At 58.0% G+C, this 15,013-nt stretch overlaps 1 protein-coding gene across 1 annotated transcript; it reads right to left on the minus strand.

Moving 5' to 3' along the window:
* Positions 1–11,588: 11,588 nt before the first annotated feature.
* NRARP (NOTCH regulated ankyrin repeat protein) lies at positions 11,589–14,076 on the minus strand. The gene has a single exon (XM_082067697.1). The coding sequence runs from the start codon at positions 13,897–13,899 to the stop codon at positions 13,558–13,560; it is 342 nt and encodes a 113-aa protein (XP_081923823.1). The 5' UTR covers positions 13,900–14,076; the 3' UTR covers positions 11,589–13,557.
* Positions 14,077–15,013: the final 937 nt, after the last annotated feature.

A 15,013-nucleotide genomic window follows, 5' to 3' on the forward strand; every position in this document is an offset into this window, starting at 1 on the left:
TTTCCTTTCCGTGCTCCACAAACCCGCCTTTCCTCTTTCTCCTCCTCCTCCCTCTGCTTACTGGGTGCTCCTTAGCATGGGGGCTTTGCTTCTATCCTGAGGGGTTTGAGTTCCCTCACCCCAGCTGCAGCAGGGGGGTGTCTCTGGGCCTTGTATTGAGGGTGAACACCCCACAGCACTGGTGGGGCTGGTCAGGAGACCTGCTGGAGGCTTGGACCATGCTCAGCAGGCATCTCCCCTGCTTCGGAGGCTGGGTGCTGTGCCAGGAGCTGCCTGCATCTCCCTGCACCGCGCTCGCCAGCCCCATGCCGGCCAGGAGGGCAGGGGCTGGTGGCACAGGGGAGGTGAGGTGAGGATTTGCAAGGGGGCAGGAGTATCGTGGAAACCTCAGAAGATGCTGTCTCATCTGTGAGATGGGATGCTGTGGGTCACAGCGCTTGGGAACACCTTGTGGGCTGAGGATGAGTTGCAGGATGAGCAGCACCACCAGCACGGCCAGCACAGCTCTCATGCTCTTCAGAAAGAAAAGTTGAGTGTTCAACAAAGCGGGGCAAAGGCTGGACTGGGGAGGGAAGTGCAACCCAAATCTGAGGACTTTGACAGGCACAAATCAGCCTAGGCTCATGGGAGGACTGGAGGAGGATAAGCAGAGATGTCCCTGATGGAGACAAGTTGGGACTGACTCCATCTGTGACCCAGGCACTTGTGTCCTGCTCCCAGAGTATCCCCTGGCGCCCAGCACCCGTCAGAGCTGGGTGGAAGCTGTGGGGATGCCGGTGCAGACCTGCTGGGCCGCTGATCCGCGACCCATGGTGGCCGGTGTTTCAAGGCTGGTGCTCAGCCACATGAGTACATGGCACAGCCAGAGAGGTGGGTGACAGAGCACGAGGGCTGCTGGGATAGCCAGGTCCTCAGAGCCCCAAGGATGCACATGCACCCTCCAGGACGTCCCTGCACGGTGCTGTCCACCTGGAGCAGGGGCTGAACGTGGAGGTGGCAGGGCCGTGAGTCCGTCTGGGAGGTGTGTTGGCATCCTGGGCTCAGGGTGGCAATGTGCCGCTGGGCGCCACATGTGGGTGCGTGTGCTTTGAGCTGCCTGGTCGCTGTGTGTCCAGCCAGAAGCATCAGCCTGCATATCTCTGTGCTCACAAATGTGGAGACACCTGCCCACCCACCCACCCACCCGTGTCTGTCTGCACAGCTCCCTCCTTGCCTGGCTGCTGGCCTGGGGCTGCTCCCTCTGCCCGAAACCCCAGGAGACGCTTCCCGTGCGTACCCGGGGGTGAAGCCACCACGTCCCCATCCCGTTGCAGCTCCGTCCCCGCGCTGCCCGCTGCTCCGGCTGCCCAGCCGTACAGATGGCTCCTCCGCCGCGCCGGGTCGCAGCCTCCACCCTCACGTGCGGCTGCTTTTTGTGTCCTTTCTCGCTGCGCGTCGGCCTCACCCTGTCACTCCCAGCCCTCCGCCACCCGCGCCCCCCGGCGCAGCCCCCACCGGAGCCAGCCACACACACAAGTGAACTTTTCTGCGTTTTCCAGCAATTAAAAAGAATAAAGCAACAGTTGTCTCCAGGCAGGGCATGGATCCTGGTGACCCTGATTTTCTGTGTGGCTGGGCAGGGTGAATGGGGCTATTGAGACCCCGATGACTGGCATCTCCACTCCAGGATTGTCTCCCCTTCCAAGTCCCCCTCCCCGCGCTCTCCTCCTCCCTACCCTCCTCCTCGCTTTTAATTTCCTTCCTGGAGAGAGCTGCTCATCCCCTTCCCATTGGCCAAAGGCCTGAAAGGGAATGGAGGAGACAAGGGAAGGATTAAAGACGCTCTGCTTAGGAGCAGGCAGCCTGAATACAAGATGCACCGGCTGGGAAAGAATGGGGGCTTAGTGGGGCACCAGATCAGACCCGCCTCCGCCGCATTCAGCCCGACCTGCATTCCTGCATTGCTAAGCAGGGACCTTTCTCCCGACCGCCCATCAGAGGGACACCCTGGACCCCCGTCCCACCTGCCGCTGCAGGTAGACCTGCCTGGGATGGTCCCACCACGCTGCAGCTCCTCGGAATGCAGCCACCATGGAGGACCAGAGCACTACGGTGCTTGCAGGTCCCTTGGGTCACCCTGTCCAAGTCGGGACAGGGTCTCCAGCCAGCCCCGTGAGGATGAGGAGGCTGGTAGGACATCTCTCGGACCAGCCTGGGAGCAACGTGGGACAATTCAGGTCTCTGGGACATTCCCAGTCCTTGCCCCAGCAGCACTGTGGGCCTCATCCTGCAGGCCGGAGGGTGAGGCAGGCGCTGCTGCTCGGCGCTCAGAGGCAGGCTGCAGCCTGCTGCAGGGTTAGCCCTGTGCCTGGAGAAGGGCTGCGACACTTCCAGCCACTGCCTTGGCGTCAGAGAGGCTGGTGCAGCCCTGCTTCTCGACCACGGCCTCTCACAGAAGATCCCCCCCAAAAAATTCATGGTGTTCACTGCCCTTCTCAGCACCCCATGGCCATGCAGTTTGGGTGCAGATGGGGCACGGTGGCTTGCGTTCATCCCTCCCGCTGATCCCACTCACTCCATGCCACCAGCCTGTGCGCAATGAAGGACTTGTCATGCTTGGACTTGTCTTTGTGTTGCTCCGAAGGCAGGTGTGGGGCAGGGTGGAATTTGGTGCTGAGGCTGGTCCTTGGGAAGGGCTGGGACAGAGTGAGATGGTGGAGAATGGGCTCGGGTTCACACCAGGAGTGTGGGGCCCCCAAGCACAGTGGTGGGCAGTGACCACCTGTCACTGACCAAATCCATGGGAAGACACATGGGGAGTCACCGAGGAGCATGACGGTGGTGTCGGTGGCATCTGAGTATTTCTGTGCCTCTTGCACCCTCTGTGCCAGGTTGTCCCTCTGTGACTTGTCTCAGGTGAGGAGCAGGCAGAATTGAGTCATCTGGCTGGGGTAGTGCAGGATCAGTGCTCACCGTCTCTGCCCAAGGACACCCCCTTGCCAAGGCAAGGCCAGTCCACCAAAGCTGGAGCAGCACAGGCCCCTCCATGTTATTAGGGTGCTGGATCAATCCTCAGTGTTTGCACACAGTAGGGTTGGGAACAGCCCCCTGTGGCTCAGGGATCTGAGGCTGAGACACCTGGCTGGAGCTGGTTTCCTTTGCAAGACAGTAGGAGCTTGTTCTTGGAAACCTCTCCAGGTCTTTGCTGACATTCACCCCAGAGAGCTCTGTTTTCTGGGGGAACATGTCCCTGGTGGAGCCCAGGAAGGCCCTGATGTGATCAAGACGTTTCCAGGCTGAGAAGCCGGTGGCCTGCAAGGGCAGGGTGGGCCAGGAAGGTCCTACAGCGCTGAAGCATCAGCCATGAAGACAGCCCGAGGATCCCACGCTGCTGGGAGCACCCCGGGGAGCACAGAGTCCACGCACGGACAGGGCACCGTCCACACAGCTTGGGGACCCTGCACTGCTGAGGCCGGGGACTGAGCTCCCATGTCCCATGTAGGGGTTAACATCATTTTAGGTTTCCTGAGGGTAGTCCCACCTCTCCCCATCTTCTGCTCTAGATCTCTTGCTGGCCTGGTCCACAGACCCCAAGGCTGTGCAGCACCTGCAATGGTCAGGATGGAGCCCTGGTGACCATGTGAATGTGGCTGCAGGAGCCCAGGGTGGGATATGGCTGAGCACATGGAGGTGGCCTCCTAGGGCAGCCTCAATCACCTTCCAGAGTCTTGATTGTATCACTACAGAGCAGGATTTGGGCACCAAAACACAGTCACCTTGTGCCTGCTGAGATGCCCCAGGGTGCCCGGGACATGTGTGCAGGTACAGGAGACCGGATGGCCTCCTGACCCTGGGGCAGAGGCCACGCAGGACAAGTGAGGACATCTCAAGCAGCAGGAGTTTAGATGTAAGCTGCCATCCCTCCCCTGCTTTCACAGCCTGCGGAGGAACCCAGACACCACCTTGGATGGACACCCCAGGGCCAGAGCTGAATTCCACCCCACTGACCCAGCTGCACGGGCTGGGTCCCCGTTATTGCTGCCTCCTGGCCACCTCACGTGACCATCACGGTCTCCGTGGTCCAGCTAGCATCACTCAGACCGCTTCCATCCTCACACGCTAAAATCCCTGAATTTAAAACATTTTTCAATATTTGATACTAAAAGACAAATCTCCTGGAGTCCTGTGACTCCAGCAGAAGCTTGGTACCAGAGAAGAACATTAAATGCTTCCTGGAGCTGTGTCTCCATTTTCATCCCAGAAGGCAGAAAAAATGCCCATCTATTCTTCTTCCACAGAAGAGTCACATCTCCTCAGGCATTCCACCACCTGCCCCCAGCCCCAGTAGCTGACATGGAGCCCACCTACATGTCCACGTCCCTTACTGCATCCTCTCGCTCAGGGAGTGAGGTCTGAGGTCTTTGTGCCAGAAAGCTGCTCTGACTCTAGGGCAAAATGGGTAGGAAATGTGTTACCAGCACAAGGGACCTGGCCCGCTGGCTGAGCACCAGCCGCGGTGAGGCTGCGGTGACCGGTCCTTGCTCAGGGGCTGGTGGGCAAGTGGCTGTGGCCCTGGGCTGTGCCTGGCCCTGCAGGAGCCCTGCCCTTTGGGATTGACTGTGGGAGATCTTCACCACCCTAAGATCACAGAACCACAGAATGGTCTGGGTTGAAGGGACGTTCCCAGCTCCCCAGTTCCCCCCTGCCATGAGCAGGGACATCTTCAGCAGCTCAGGTTGCTCAGAGCCCCGTCCAGCCTGGCCTGGGATGTCTCCAGGGATGGTTCATCCACCACCTCTCTGGCCAACCTGGGCCAGGCTCTCACCACCCTCAGGCACAACAATTTCTTCCTCATGTCCGGCCTGAATCTCCCTCCTTTAGTTTAAACCATCACCCCTTGTCCTCTTGCAGCAGGCCCTGCTAAAAGTCTGTCCCCATCTGTCTTGTGAGCCCCTTTAGATCTGGGTGTCCCCATCGCCCCGTCACTGCCATAACACTTCCCAGCACCATCAACAGGCAGGACACACGGGGGGTTCCTGCCTTGTTGCACTGCAGACTCTCCCTCCTGTGCGGTTCCCACCCAGCGCTGCCTGCAGGAACCAGGATCTGGATCCCAACGTAGGAGCCCAAGGGTCCCAGGAGGGGCAGAAACCTGGAGCACAGGTGAAAGGCATCTCCGTGTGCGATAGCCGGGGCTTTTGTCCCGGGCGGTTCCCAGCCCGCAGCCCCGGCAGCCCGGCGGGGATGGATGGAGCCCTTCCCTCCGCCCGGCCGGTGGAGAGGGACCACGGGGCTTTCTCTTTAATGCAATGCTATGAATACTCAGGGTCTTTCTGCTCGCTGTTTAATGGATTTGAATGTGAAAAGGTGGTGGAATTGGGAAGAGGGGAAAAGAGGGGGGAGGCCAGGCCTCTTTGTTCAGGGATGCTGCTCCAGCCTTGGATTTATTTAGCATTTGGAGGGCTCTGGGGTCTTTCTCTCCTCCCCAGCCACTGCAAAGGCTTGCTCCCTTTTCTGCCTCATGCTTATTAGCATAGCAGCTGCTCCGGGAGAGGGGCTAGGCAAGAGAAAAGGATAGAGGCGGCCGGGAAATGAATAGGAGGGGAAAAAAATAGCTTAAAAGGACAGAGGCTTTGAATGAGGGGGAGTTGTGAGTGGAAAAGGGGCCGGGGGTGGCTCAGAGTTGTCACTGTAACTGTGAATGTGAGCAGGGTGAAACACGAGGACCTGCTGGGGACAGTCATCCTGGCCGGTGCTGTGCTGGGGGACGAGGGCCTGATCCTGGCGCTGCTCATGGGGACACGGAGGGCAGTGGGTGCTGAGCCAGCAGCCTCCTCTACCCACAGCCCGGCTGTCTCGGGCACCCTGCACCCCTTTTCCTGCAGGGATTTGGGGAGCACCAGCCTCCTGCGGCCACAGGTCCCCAGCTGTGACCTCCGAACTGAAGCATTCAGGGACTGTTCCCAGCAAGTGTCACAGCAACGGGCTGTTCCCAGAGGTGCTGGGCTGCTGCAGGATCCCGCTCGGCCCCATGGGGCAGGCTGGGCAGGGCAGGGGGCAGCAGGGGCAGCCACTGCTCCTCCACAGACCCCTCCAACCACCCCGTGATTGTTTTAGGCATAAGTAAAGGCAATCGGGTGTCCAGAGAGCTGTGACACCGCTCCTGCCCCTGCTCACAGGGGGATGACCACACTGAGACATCCCAGCAAGAGCCCACCGAGCAAGCGGGGCTGTGCGGGCAGGGGTCTGCTCCTGGACGCGAACCTGGGGAGCTCTGGGCACATTTGGAGTCCGTGCAATTGCATTATGTGCAATAGCATTGCTGCTGACTAGGCATAGGTAAGAAAGTGCTTTTTCAGCTGGAGAAAACATGACCCGAGGTTGCAGTGCCCTGCCGGGGCGGGGAGGCCGCAGAGCTGCTGTTTCCAGGCAGATGCTCTCTATGGTTTTATAAGCGAGTCTGCTCGATGTGCCCTCGCCTCCCAGGGCACAAACCATCCAAACCTCCATGGCAGAGGCTCAGCAGAGGTGGCAGCCATTGCTGGCCAGTGTCCCTCTGGCCAGGGCCACATGTGGCCGTGCTCGCTGGGTCAGCTCTGACTCTGCTCCGTGCTGCACCCTGTGCTGGGCTCCCTGGGGTCCCCAGGCCTGCGGCGGGGCTGACACCATGGCAGGGGACAGCAGTGCCAGCCATGGCCAGTCCCTCCTGCCTGGGACAAAAGTGAAGCTGGTTGGTGTTGGGCTGGATCACAGAATCATAGAATCACAGAATAATTTTGGTTGGAAAAGACCCTCAAGATCATTGAGTCCAACCATTAACCCAACACTGTCATTAACCCATGTCCCTGAGAACCTCATGTCCGTCTGTCCAACCCTCCAGGGATGGTGACTCCAGCACTGCCCTGGGCAGCCTGTTCCAATGCCCCACAGCCCTTTGGGGAAGAAATTGTTCCCAGATCCAACCTCAACCTCCCCTGGTGCAACTTGAGGCCGTTTCCTCTGCTCCTGGCGCTTGTTCCTGGGGAGCAGAGCCCGACCCCCCTGGCTCCAAGCTCCTTTCAGGCAGTTCAGAGATCAGAAGGTCTCCCCTCAGCTCCTGTTCTCCAGCTGAACCCCCCAGGTCCCTCAGCCGCTCCATCACCCTTGTGCTCCAGCCCCTCACCAGCTCCGTTCCCTCCTCTGAGCAACCAGAGATGCGGAGGGTGGATCCAGTGCTGTGGCTCAGGACAGCCTGCTGGAGCCGACAGCCGGTGCCCGCGGGTGCCCTCTGTGCCCCGTGCACACTGCCGGCTGCCAGGGCCGCTGCCCAGATCCTGGGGGAAGGGGGAGGCACCTTCTGGGGAGCCTTTTCCCAGGAAGCAGCAGCAGGACACCCCCAGCTCCATTGGGCTGAGCTCTGCCCCTCGTGAGGTGCTGCCAGCGGTGCTGCTCTCCTTGGCCTGCGCTCAGAGATGCTCCTGCCACAGAACACTGTTGGATTCAGGCTGGACGAGGAGTTTCCAGCTAAAACAGTTGTCCCAGCTGTTCCCCAGCCTGTCATCCATCCAGCAGTCCAGCTTTGCCTCTGTCCGTTCTTCTACCGCTCCCTCAGTCCATCGCCTCTATTTTCCCATCATTCCCCAAGCACCCTCCACGTCCCCAGTGCTCTGCGCCAGCTCCCCCCAGCCATTCCCCATTCCTCCCCAGCCGTCCCTCCGTCCCCGCAGCCTTCCAGCCCTTTAGACACCAGTCCCGTCCACCGCCTTTCTCAAAACAAGGCACACCAGGATGTTGCCCTGCTCTGACATTTCTTTAGAGTCACAAAGAGAAACGTGCCAACATGAAGAAGCCAAAACCTACATTGCACCCACAGGTCTGCATCCCAGCTGGTGTGAGACCCAGAGGTCACCTCTCCCTGGGCACCCCAAGAGATGGGTGACTTTGGTGACATGGGGACACGGTGGCTGAAGAGTTTCTGGGAAGAGATGTTTCTCCTGCCCACACGATGGAGTGCTGTCACTCCCGGGACACCTGCTGCCACCAAAGGGAAGCAGGAACCACCTCTGGTCCCTGTGCTGATGCACCCCAGACCTGGGAGCATCCCTGGGGTGACACAGCCCCCCGAGCATGGAGCTCTGCAGAATGACATGGGGGTTTGGCACTGACACCCCGGCTCCCACCTCGCAGCGGGACGGGAGGGCCATGCACGCTGCAGGAACACCCCAAACTCCATGTGGCAGCTCCAGCACCAGCCTGGGAAGGATCCTGGGGACAGGGACCTTTGCACCAAGTCCCAGCACCAAACACCACAGCAGCACTGAGTGCACTGAGCCCACAGCATGGTTGAAACCATGAGCCGTGCCATCCTGCGCCACATGCTGAGCACCTCCAGCGCTGCTGAGCACCGCCTGCCCGGCCACCCCCTGCCCCAACCCACCCACCCATCGGCCCCCAGTGGGGGCTCACCCTGCGGGTGGGGATGGAGCCCAGAAAGCATTGAGAAGGGGCAAAACACAAATGGTGCAGAGGAGGCCAGAGCCTGCCGCCCGCTCCTCCCCAGCACACAACAGTGGCTGACTCTGATTTTTTCTTTTTAAAAAGGTAACTCCTATTCGGATCCGCAGTCTGCGCCATTATCATAGTCATACAAGTGCCAAACAAAGCATCTATTTAAAATGTACTGAATTTTGATTACAGCCCGTCCCCTCTCGCTCGCCCGCTCGCTGTCTTTCTTTCTCATTCATTCCTTACTGTGTTAAGCTCCCTGAAATTCAAATAAAATCCCACCTCCCCCCCCCCATCCATATGCGTTGGTCGATTCAGCTCCGATGGCTGGGCTTGACGGATGAAGGGCGAGAGAAGAGAAGACAAAGCTGTCAAACCTCGCCGGGCTGTGTTGACTTCCAATCACCCCCGCGGCCCGAGGGGAGCCCGATCCATCTGGTTTGGAGTCAGTAGCACAAACAAAAGCAAAAGACAATGGCAGGAAGCACTTGAAAGTTCAAATTCTTGCTTTGGTTTCTCTTGGACGTACGTAATGCGGCCGGCGGACAAAAACGCGCAGCCAGGGACGCGCAAAAAGCCCAGAAGAATGTGCTTACGCCACCAAACAATCCTTTTTGTTTTATTGGAACAAAAATAGAAAAGGGAAAAAAAAATAAAACAAGAAAAAAAGCAAGTCTTTGCAGTTCCTAGATTGCTTGGATGGGGTTTCTGCAGCAGGAGCTGCGGAGCGGCGTGGCCGTGGCTGTGCGCGGGGCTCAGGGTCCGGCTGCACGCTCGTGCGTCCCCGCTGCGGGGCTGTCACACGCGGGAGCCTGGGACACTGGGCAGTGTTGCGGGGATGCGATTTGTATTCACCTCCCAACCCAAATCCCCTGCCAAGGGGCTGCCGCAGGCCCCAGCCCATTCCGTCTGCCGCGGGGAGAGCGCAGCGGAGTGCAGGAATGCGGAGTTTCCTCGGATAAACCTGTCCTGAGGTTGTGGCTGGGTCCCTGGGCCAAAGTGACCCGGGAGAAGCCACGGGGCTGCGCCTGGCCCTGGGCCACCCAAAGTGGGTGCCTGGGTGAGCTTTATACATCATGCCAAGACCAGGGATGCAGTGGGGGTGAGCCGCACCCGCAGGGCTGACCCCACAGGGCCCCGGTGAGCCCCTCGATGGGGGCAGGTTTGGTGGCACTCGCCGGTAGGTCGGTGTCGTGCCGTGCCCAAGCAGGACAAAATCGTCCTGCAGTGGGAGAGGGGAGCGGTGCCAGCCCCACACACACAGCCTGCAGATCTGGCCACAGTCAGAGGCTGCTGTGAGACACCGGGTGACAAACCTGCAGGACCACCAGCGGTCGTGACTGATGGTTGTGGCATTATCTTTTTTTCCTGCTAAAAGCCAACCGGTCACTCGGTGCCTGACTTGCCCACTCTGGGCTGCTGCCGGGCGGGCTGCGTGTCCTCAGGGCACCCTGGGCAGGACGCGGCCGCCCCAGGCACCGTCCCGTGCTGGCGCTGGATGGCGCGGGGCTTGGCACACGGCAGCGGTGCTTGGCCAACCTGGAGAGGTCACACGGGGCCTTTTCTCCAGGTTTCCTCCCCACTGCCATTGGCAGGACAGCAGTCCCGGCACCCTGGGGAACCCACACCCTGGCACGGCACAAACTACCCATGCATTTAGGCATTTCCAGAGGTGGCAAAACTATCGTTATAGAAAAAGCCTAATTCAAAACCCCATGGTGCTGGCAGTGCGGGAGCTGCCCTGCACCCTGTGCCGCAGTTTGCGCAGGCGGGGGGCTGCCCCTGCTCTCCCAACAGCTGGATCCTGCTGGGAACACCGCGCTCAGGCTGTGGGCACTGGGCTGCTCTGAGCCACGCGAGGGGACGGAGGCGCCTTTGGGGACAGAGACCCTCACCCCACCCCACCCCTCACCGTGCCCCTCCAGGGGGTGGCTGAAGCCACCAGCAGTTTCTAACTGGAGGTGACCCCAGCATCACAGCCCAAGGGATGGCGAGGACCAGGTCACCTCCAACCCTTGCTGGGGACCAGGGGTGAATAAACCCAGCACAGAAGGTTCGCTGGGAACCAGAGCTGCCCCATTCTCACAGGCTGGGACCAACCCCAGGGCTCCCATCTCACTCCCCTGGCAACTTTGGGACCAGCACAACCCCCAGCACCCACCTTGGGCTGAGCCAGCACCGCTCCACCAGCCTTCAGACACCAGGATGGGGTCAACCAGGAGCCTCCCCAAACCCACCCCAACCCTCACCCTCTGGAGACACATTTAACCCCAGAAGAGCTGCAGGTTTGGGCACTGAAACAGGAACCAGCCCCCCCACCACGGGAGCATCACCCACAACCACGGGAGAAAGAACAAACAAAAAAGCCTTTTTTTTTTTTTTTTTTATAAAAAGATCAATGAAAAATTTATTTATAAATTTCGCACTCTGGGGCTACACGTCTATATCATACACTCAGGAATATGCTGTACTGTACAGACTTTATCCAGTTAGAAATGATCATATAGTGACCCACATACAGCTTCAATATAAGCCTAAAATTTCTTAACATTAATTAACATAATTAAAAAAGGTATTCGCATCTAAAGAAAAATCTACAGAAAAACTCCTTTCTGGAGCAATCTGTGCATCAGCTTCAATGTCTGCTTATTTCACTGACATTATCAATATATTCTTCTTACAAAAATAATAATAATAATTAAAAAGATGACTGCCGGAAGGGGACCAGTCATGCACGAAAGAGCCTCCCCCACCTGCCTCTTTAGTTCTCCTTGTTCTCCCCGTTTTGGCGTGAAGGGTCAGCAGCACGATGAGCCAACAAGGGGGGCGGGGGGACCCTCATTTCAATTTGAATCAATCTGCATCCCTTTTACTTCTCAGGATCAAGAGAGACTGGGGCGTGGGGGTTGCATAGAAAATTGAAACTCTAGGGACTAGGAAGGGCAGCAGCTTTTCAGTAAAATACAAAGGGATGTAAAAATACATCAACTCACAATTTCAGAGCAAACCCCCTTCCCCGACGTACAGTTTCCCAAAATCTCAGCATGTCTAAAGCTCCAGGAGGCTGGAAAGGAACAATACTTTTCTTAAACAACTCACCCAGCAATTCACACAGGAGATTCACAGTCTTAATAGGTATTTTATAAAAATATAAATATGGGTTACATCATGTTGTCTTTACAACACTGGACAGAGCTCCCTTTAGACTGGGTTTATAACCAAGATTTCTTTTTAAAAATCCATCTAGAACTTGGCTTTACAATACACTTTTTAATACCATGTCATAAATGTTATGACATTTCATCGTGGCAAATCCATTTAGTCAAAGAAAATATATAAATGTGCAACCATCTGGTAACGACGATAAAAACCTCGCTAGAAAAGATCTTGTTCCCACCCCGTAACTATCGCACAGAAGCACCAGTGGAAGTGCTGGACACCCCCTTCCATGCTCACAGAAAGACGTCGGCCAAGCAGTTCCTTGCAGATTACAGCATGAACAGTAGATGTTCTCAACAGGGCTTTTTCCTTCTTCTTTAAAGCTGGAGCTTTCTCAGATCATCTCAAATCGTTGAAGTGGCAAAAACCAAAACCAAATTGCAGGTGAAACCAGAGACAAAGCAGAATATTCAGTGCAATGGGAAATAACGGCAGACTCAAGTTTTACCACATTTTTGAAACACTCGCCACCAGCTTCAAACAAAACCAGGCTCACAATCTTCACCCACAAATATATACATACATGATAAATAGTTAAGACACAACCCAAATAAACCAGCAGGTAACTACTTTCTTTTCTGTTTTTAATCGTAATGGTTGGGATGCGGGGAGCAAGAGAGGAGAGAGCGGGGAGACGGCAGTGACACGGATGGTTTAGTGCAGACGAGGAGCAGAGGGCTGAAAGACCAGCGGGAGAAAGGAGACTTCTGAAACCTTCCGCATTTTCCAAATGGATGTTCTTGTGCCATAGCGATAAAAAGCAGCATTCGCAATTATACGTGCAGTCACTTCAAAATGCGACTTCGGGTGGCTTCCTCTTCTTCCTCCCTTTCTTTTATAAATATATATATATTGAGGCATATATATATCGTATAAAAGGAGGGTGAATCTACACACGTTAAATGGATCGTTCTGCATTGAGAAGTGTTATCCAAGTTTCACCAAAAGAAAAAATAAGTTCCCAAACTCTTTTCAGTAGTTTTCCGGCATCTCTCCAGGCAGCAGAGAGCGCTCGCGCCCCTTTCTGTGCAAAAGCAAATCCTCTGCCTCTAGAGTTTATTTCACTTTATTTTTCAAGGAAAAATAATAAGTCCAGGATTTACTAATCCCCCTTTACACACAAAACCAGAAGGATTCAATGTCTCTTCCTGGGATCTCACACGTGCTAAATGGATTCAAGGAGCGGGTGAGGACATGGACTTTCTTCAGACACCCCCCCGAAAGAAAAAGAACCAAAGCAGAAAACCCAGCGCAAAAGAAAACAACAAAAAAAAAGGAGCGATCGGGGTGGGAAAACAAACAAAAAAAAAGTGTCATATTCCAATGGAGTCGCCTCGAAATAAAAAAATCTGGTGGGAAAACACTGGGAGAAGATGGAAGAGGAGGAGGGTTTTCCCGGTGCTCCTCGCCGGGAAGGGCGGCGGGAGCCGGAGCCCCAGCCCGGGCGGCTCCTCCGCTCCGGGACAGCGGGACCCGGCCCTCGGTCCGGCGGGGGAGGCGCTTCGGGGAGCGTTGAAATGAAATTCGGTTCTGAGCCAGAATACTTTAAATCGGATGGAGCGAGGGGAGCGGGGTGGGAGGATTAAATATTAGCGGGGAGGTGACGGGGGAGCCTTTAAAGCATCTGCCCAGATGTCAAACTCAAACCGTGAATACTGTGAGTGCAGCCGAGGTAGATGGAAAAAAAAAAAAATAAAAGAAAAAACCAACACGTTACAGTAGGAAAACAACCCTTGGGAGGAAAAACAAAACAAAACAAAAGCAGGCAAACGGTGGCGTGTTTTGCGTGGGGCCCCAAATCTTCGCCAAATAAACCCCGGGCGGGGGTGGGAGCAGCTTTGGCGGCCGGAGGAGCGGGGGGGGGTGGCCCCGGCATCACCGGGCGCCGGCGGAGTATTTGGCCTTGGTGATCAGGTAGAGGACGATGTCCTGGTGGCCCCCGAAGGCGGCGATGTGCAGCGCGCTCCAGCCGTCCCGGTTGGCCAGGCGGATGTCGGCGCCGAACTTGACCAAGAGCTTGACCAGCTCCAGGTTGCCGTCGATGACGGACTGGTGCAGCGCCGTCTGCCCCTCGGGCCCGAAGGAGTTGACGTTGAACTCGCAGTTCGTCATGTTCTGCAGCAGCGACTGCAGCTCCTTGGTGTTGCCCCGCCGCACCGCCTCCTGGAAGACGCGCTGGCTGGGCGGCGGCGCCGCCGACACCTCGCTCTGGCTCATGCCGCCGCCGCAGCCCCGCCGTCCCGCATGGACGGCGCCGCCTGCGCCCGCCCGGGCATGCGGTGGCGGCTGCTGCTGGGCCTCTGCTGCTGCTGGGCCTCTACTGCCGCCCCGGCCCCGCCGCTCCGCTGCTGCTGCTCCGCGCTCCTCGCTCCGCCGCGCCCGGGCCTCTCTGGAGCGGAGCTGGCCCCGCGCCGCGCCTTTTACCCACCCTTTTATTTGCATAACAATGGCACGGCCGTGACGCCGCGCCGAGGGGCGGGGCCACGCCACCGCGCGCCCATTGGAACGACCGGGCGGGGAGGGGCGGGAACGCAGCAAGAAGCCACGCCCCCCTCCCCCGGTTCGGGAGTGCGCGGGGCGGGGCGATGGGGGGCGCTGCCGGCACGGCCCGGCTCAGCTTAGCTCGGCTCGGCTCGGCTCGGCTCGGCTCGGCTCGGCTCGGCTCGGCTCGGCTCGGCTCGGCTCGGCTCGGCTCGGCTCGGCTCAGCTCGGCTCGGCTCGGGGTTTCGGCAGGGGGCACCACCGCCCAGGCGTGCGCGTCCGAGCCGTGCCGAGCCGTGCTGTGCCGAGCCGAGTCGAGGCGCCCCGCCGCGCTGTGCTGCACCCGGGCTGTGCCCGTCCCCAACCACTCCCCGCCTCCCCCTCACTTCCCCCCAGCCGGGAGCCGGTGGCCCCAAAAGCCGCGGGGTTGGGGCTCACCAAGGTGCTGCGGGGAGTCCTTTGCAAACACTCTCAAGCTTGGGGGTGACACCCTTCTTGCTGGGGCTTTGTGTCCCTGTGAGCAAAACTGGGACAGGTGACAGGCAGGGGTGGGGGGGTTCAGCCCCTCTGGCACACAGGGTGTCTGCAGGAGGTTTGGAGGATCCATGGGTGGAACTGATTTTGAGGAGAGAAGACTCAGCCCCCAGCAGGTCCCGCCAGCCCCAGAGTGACCCAGTTGAGTCGCACGGGACTTTATCTGGAGTCAGATCCGCTGCCCGTCTTGTGGCCACATTCCTGGGGTGGCAGCACCGGGAGGTGTGGACACCATGAGTAGGCAGGAAAACGGGTACAAAGGTAATGAAAATAGTTCGTCGACCCAAAAACACACCGGAGGGGCCCTGCCCATGCT

Source organism: Streptopelia decaocto, assembly GCF_964273445.1.
Source record: "Streptopelia decaocto genome assembly, chromosome: 17".
NCBI lineage: Eukaryota > Metazoa > Chordata > Aves > Columbiformes > Columbidae > Streptopelia > Streptopelia decaocto.

Excerpts from the sequence above, each read along its gene's own strand:
- NRARP (XM_082067697.1), bottom strand. The coding sequence starts at position 13,899 with ATGAGCCAGAGCGAGGTGTCGGCGGCGCCGCCGCCCAGCCAGCGCGTC.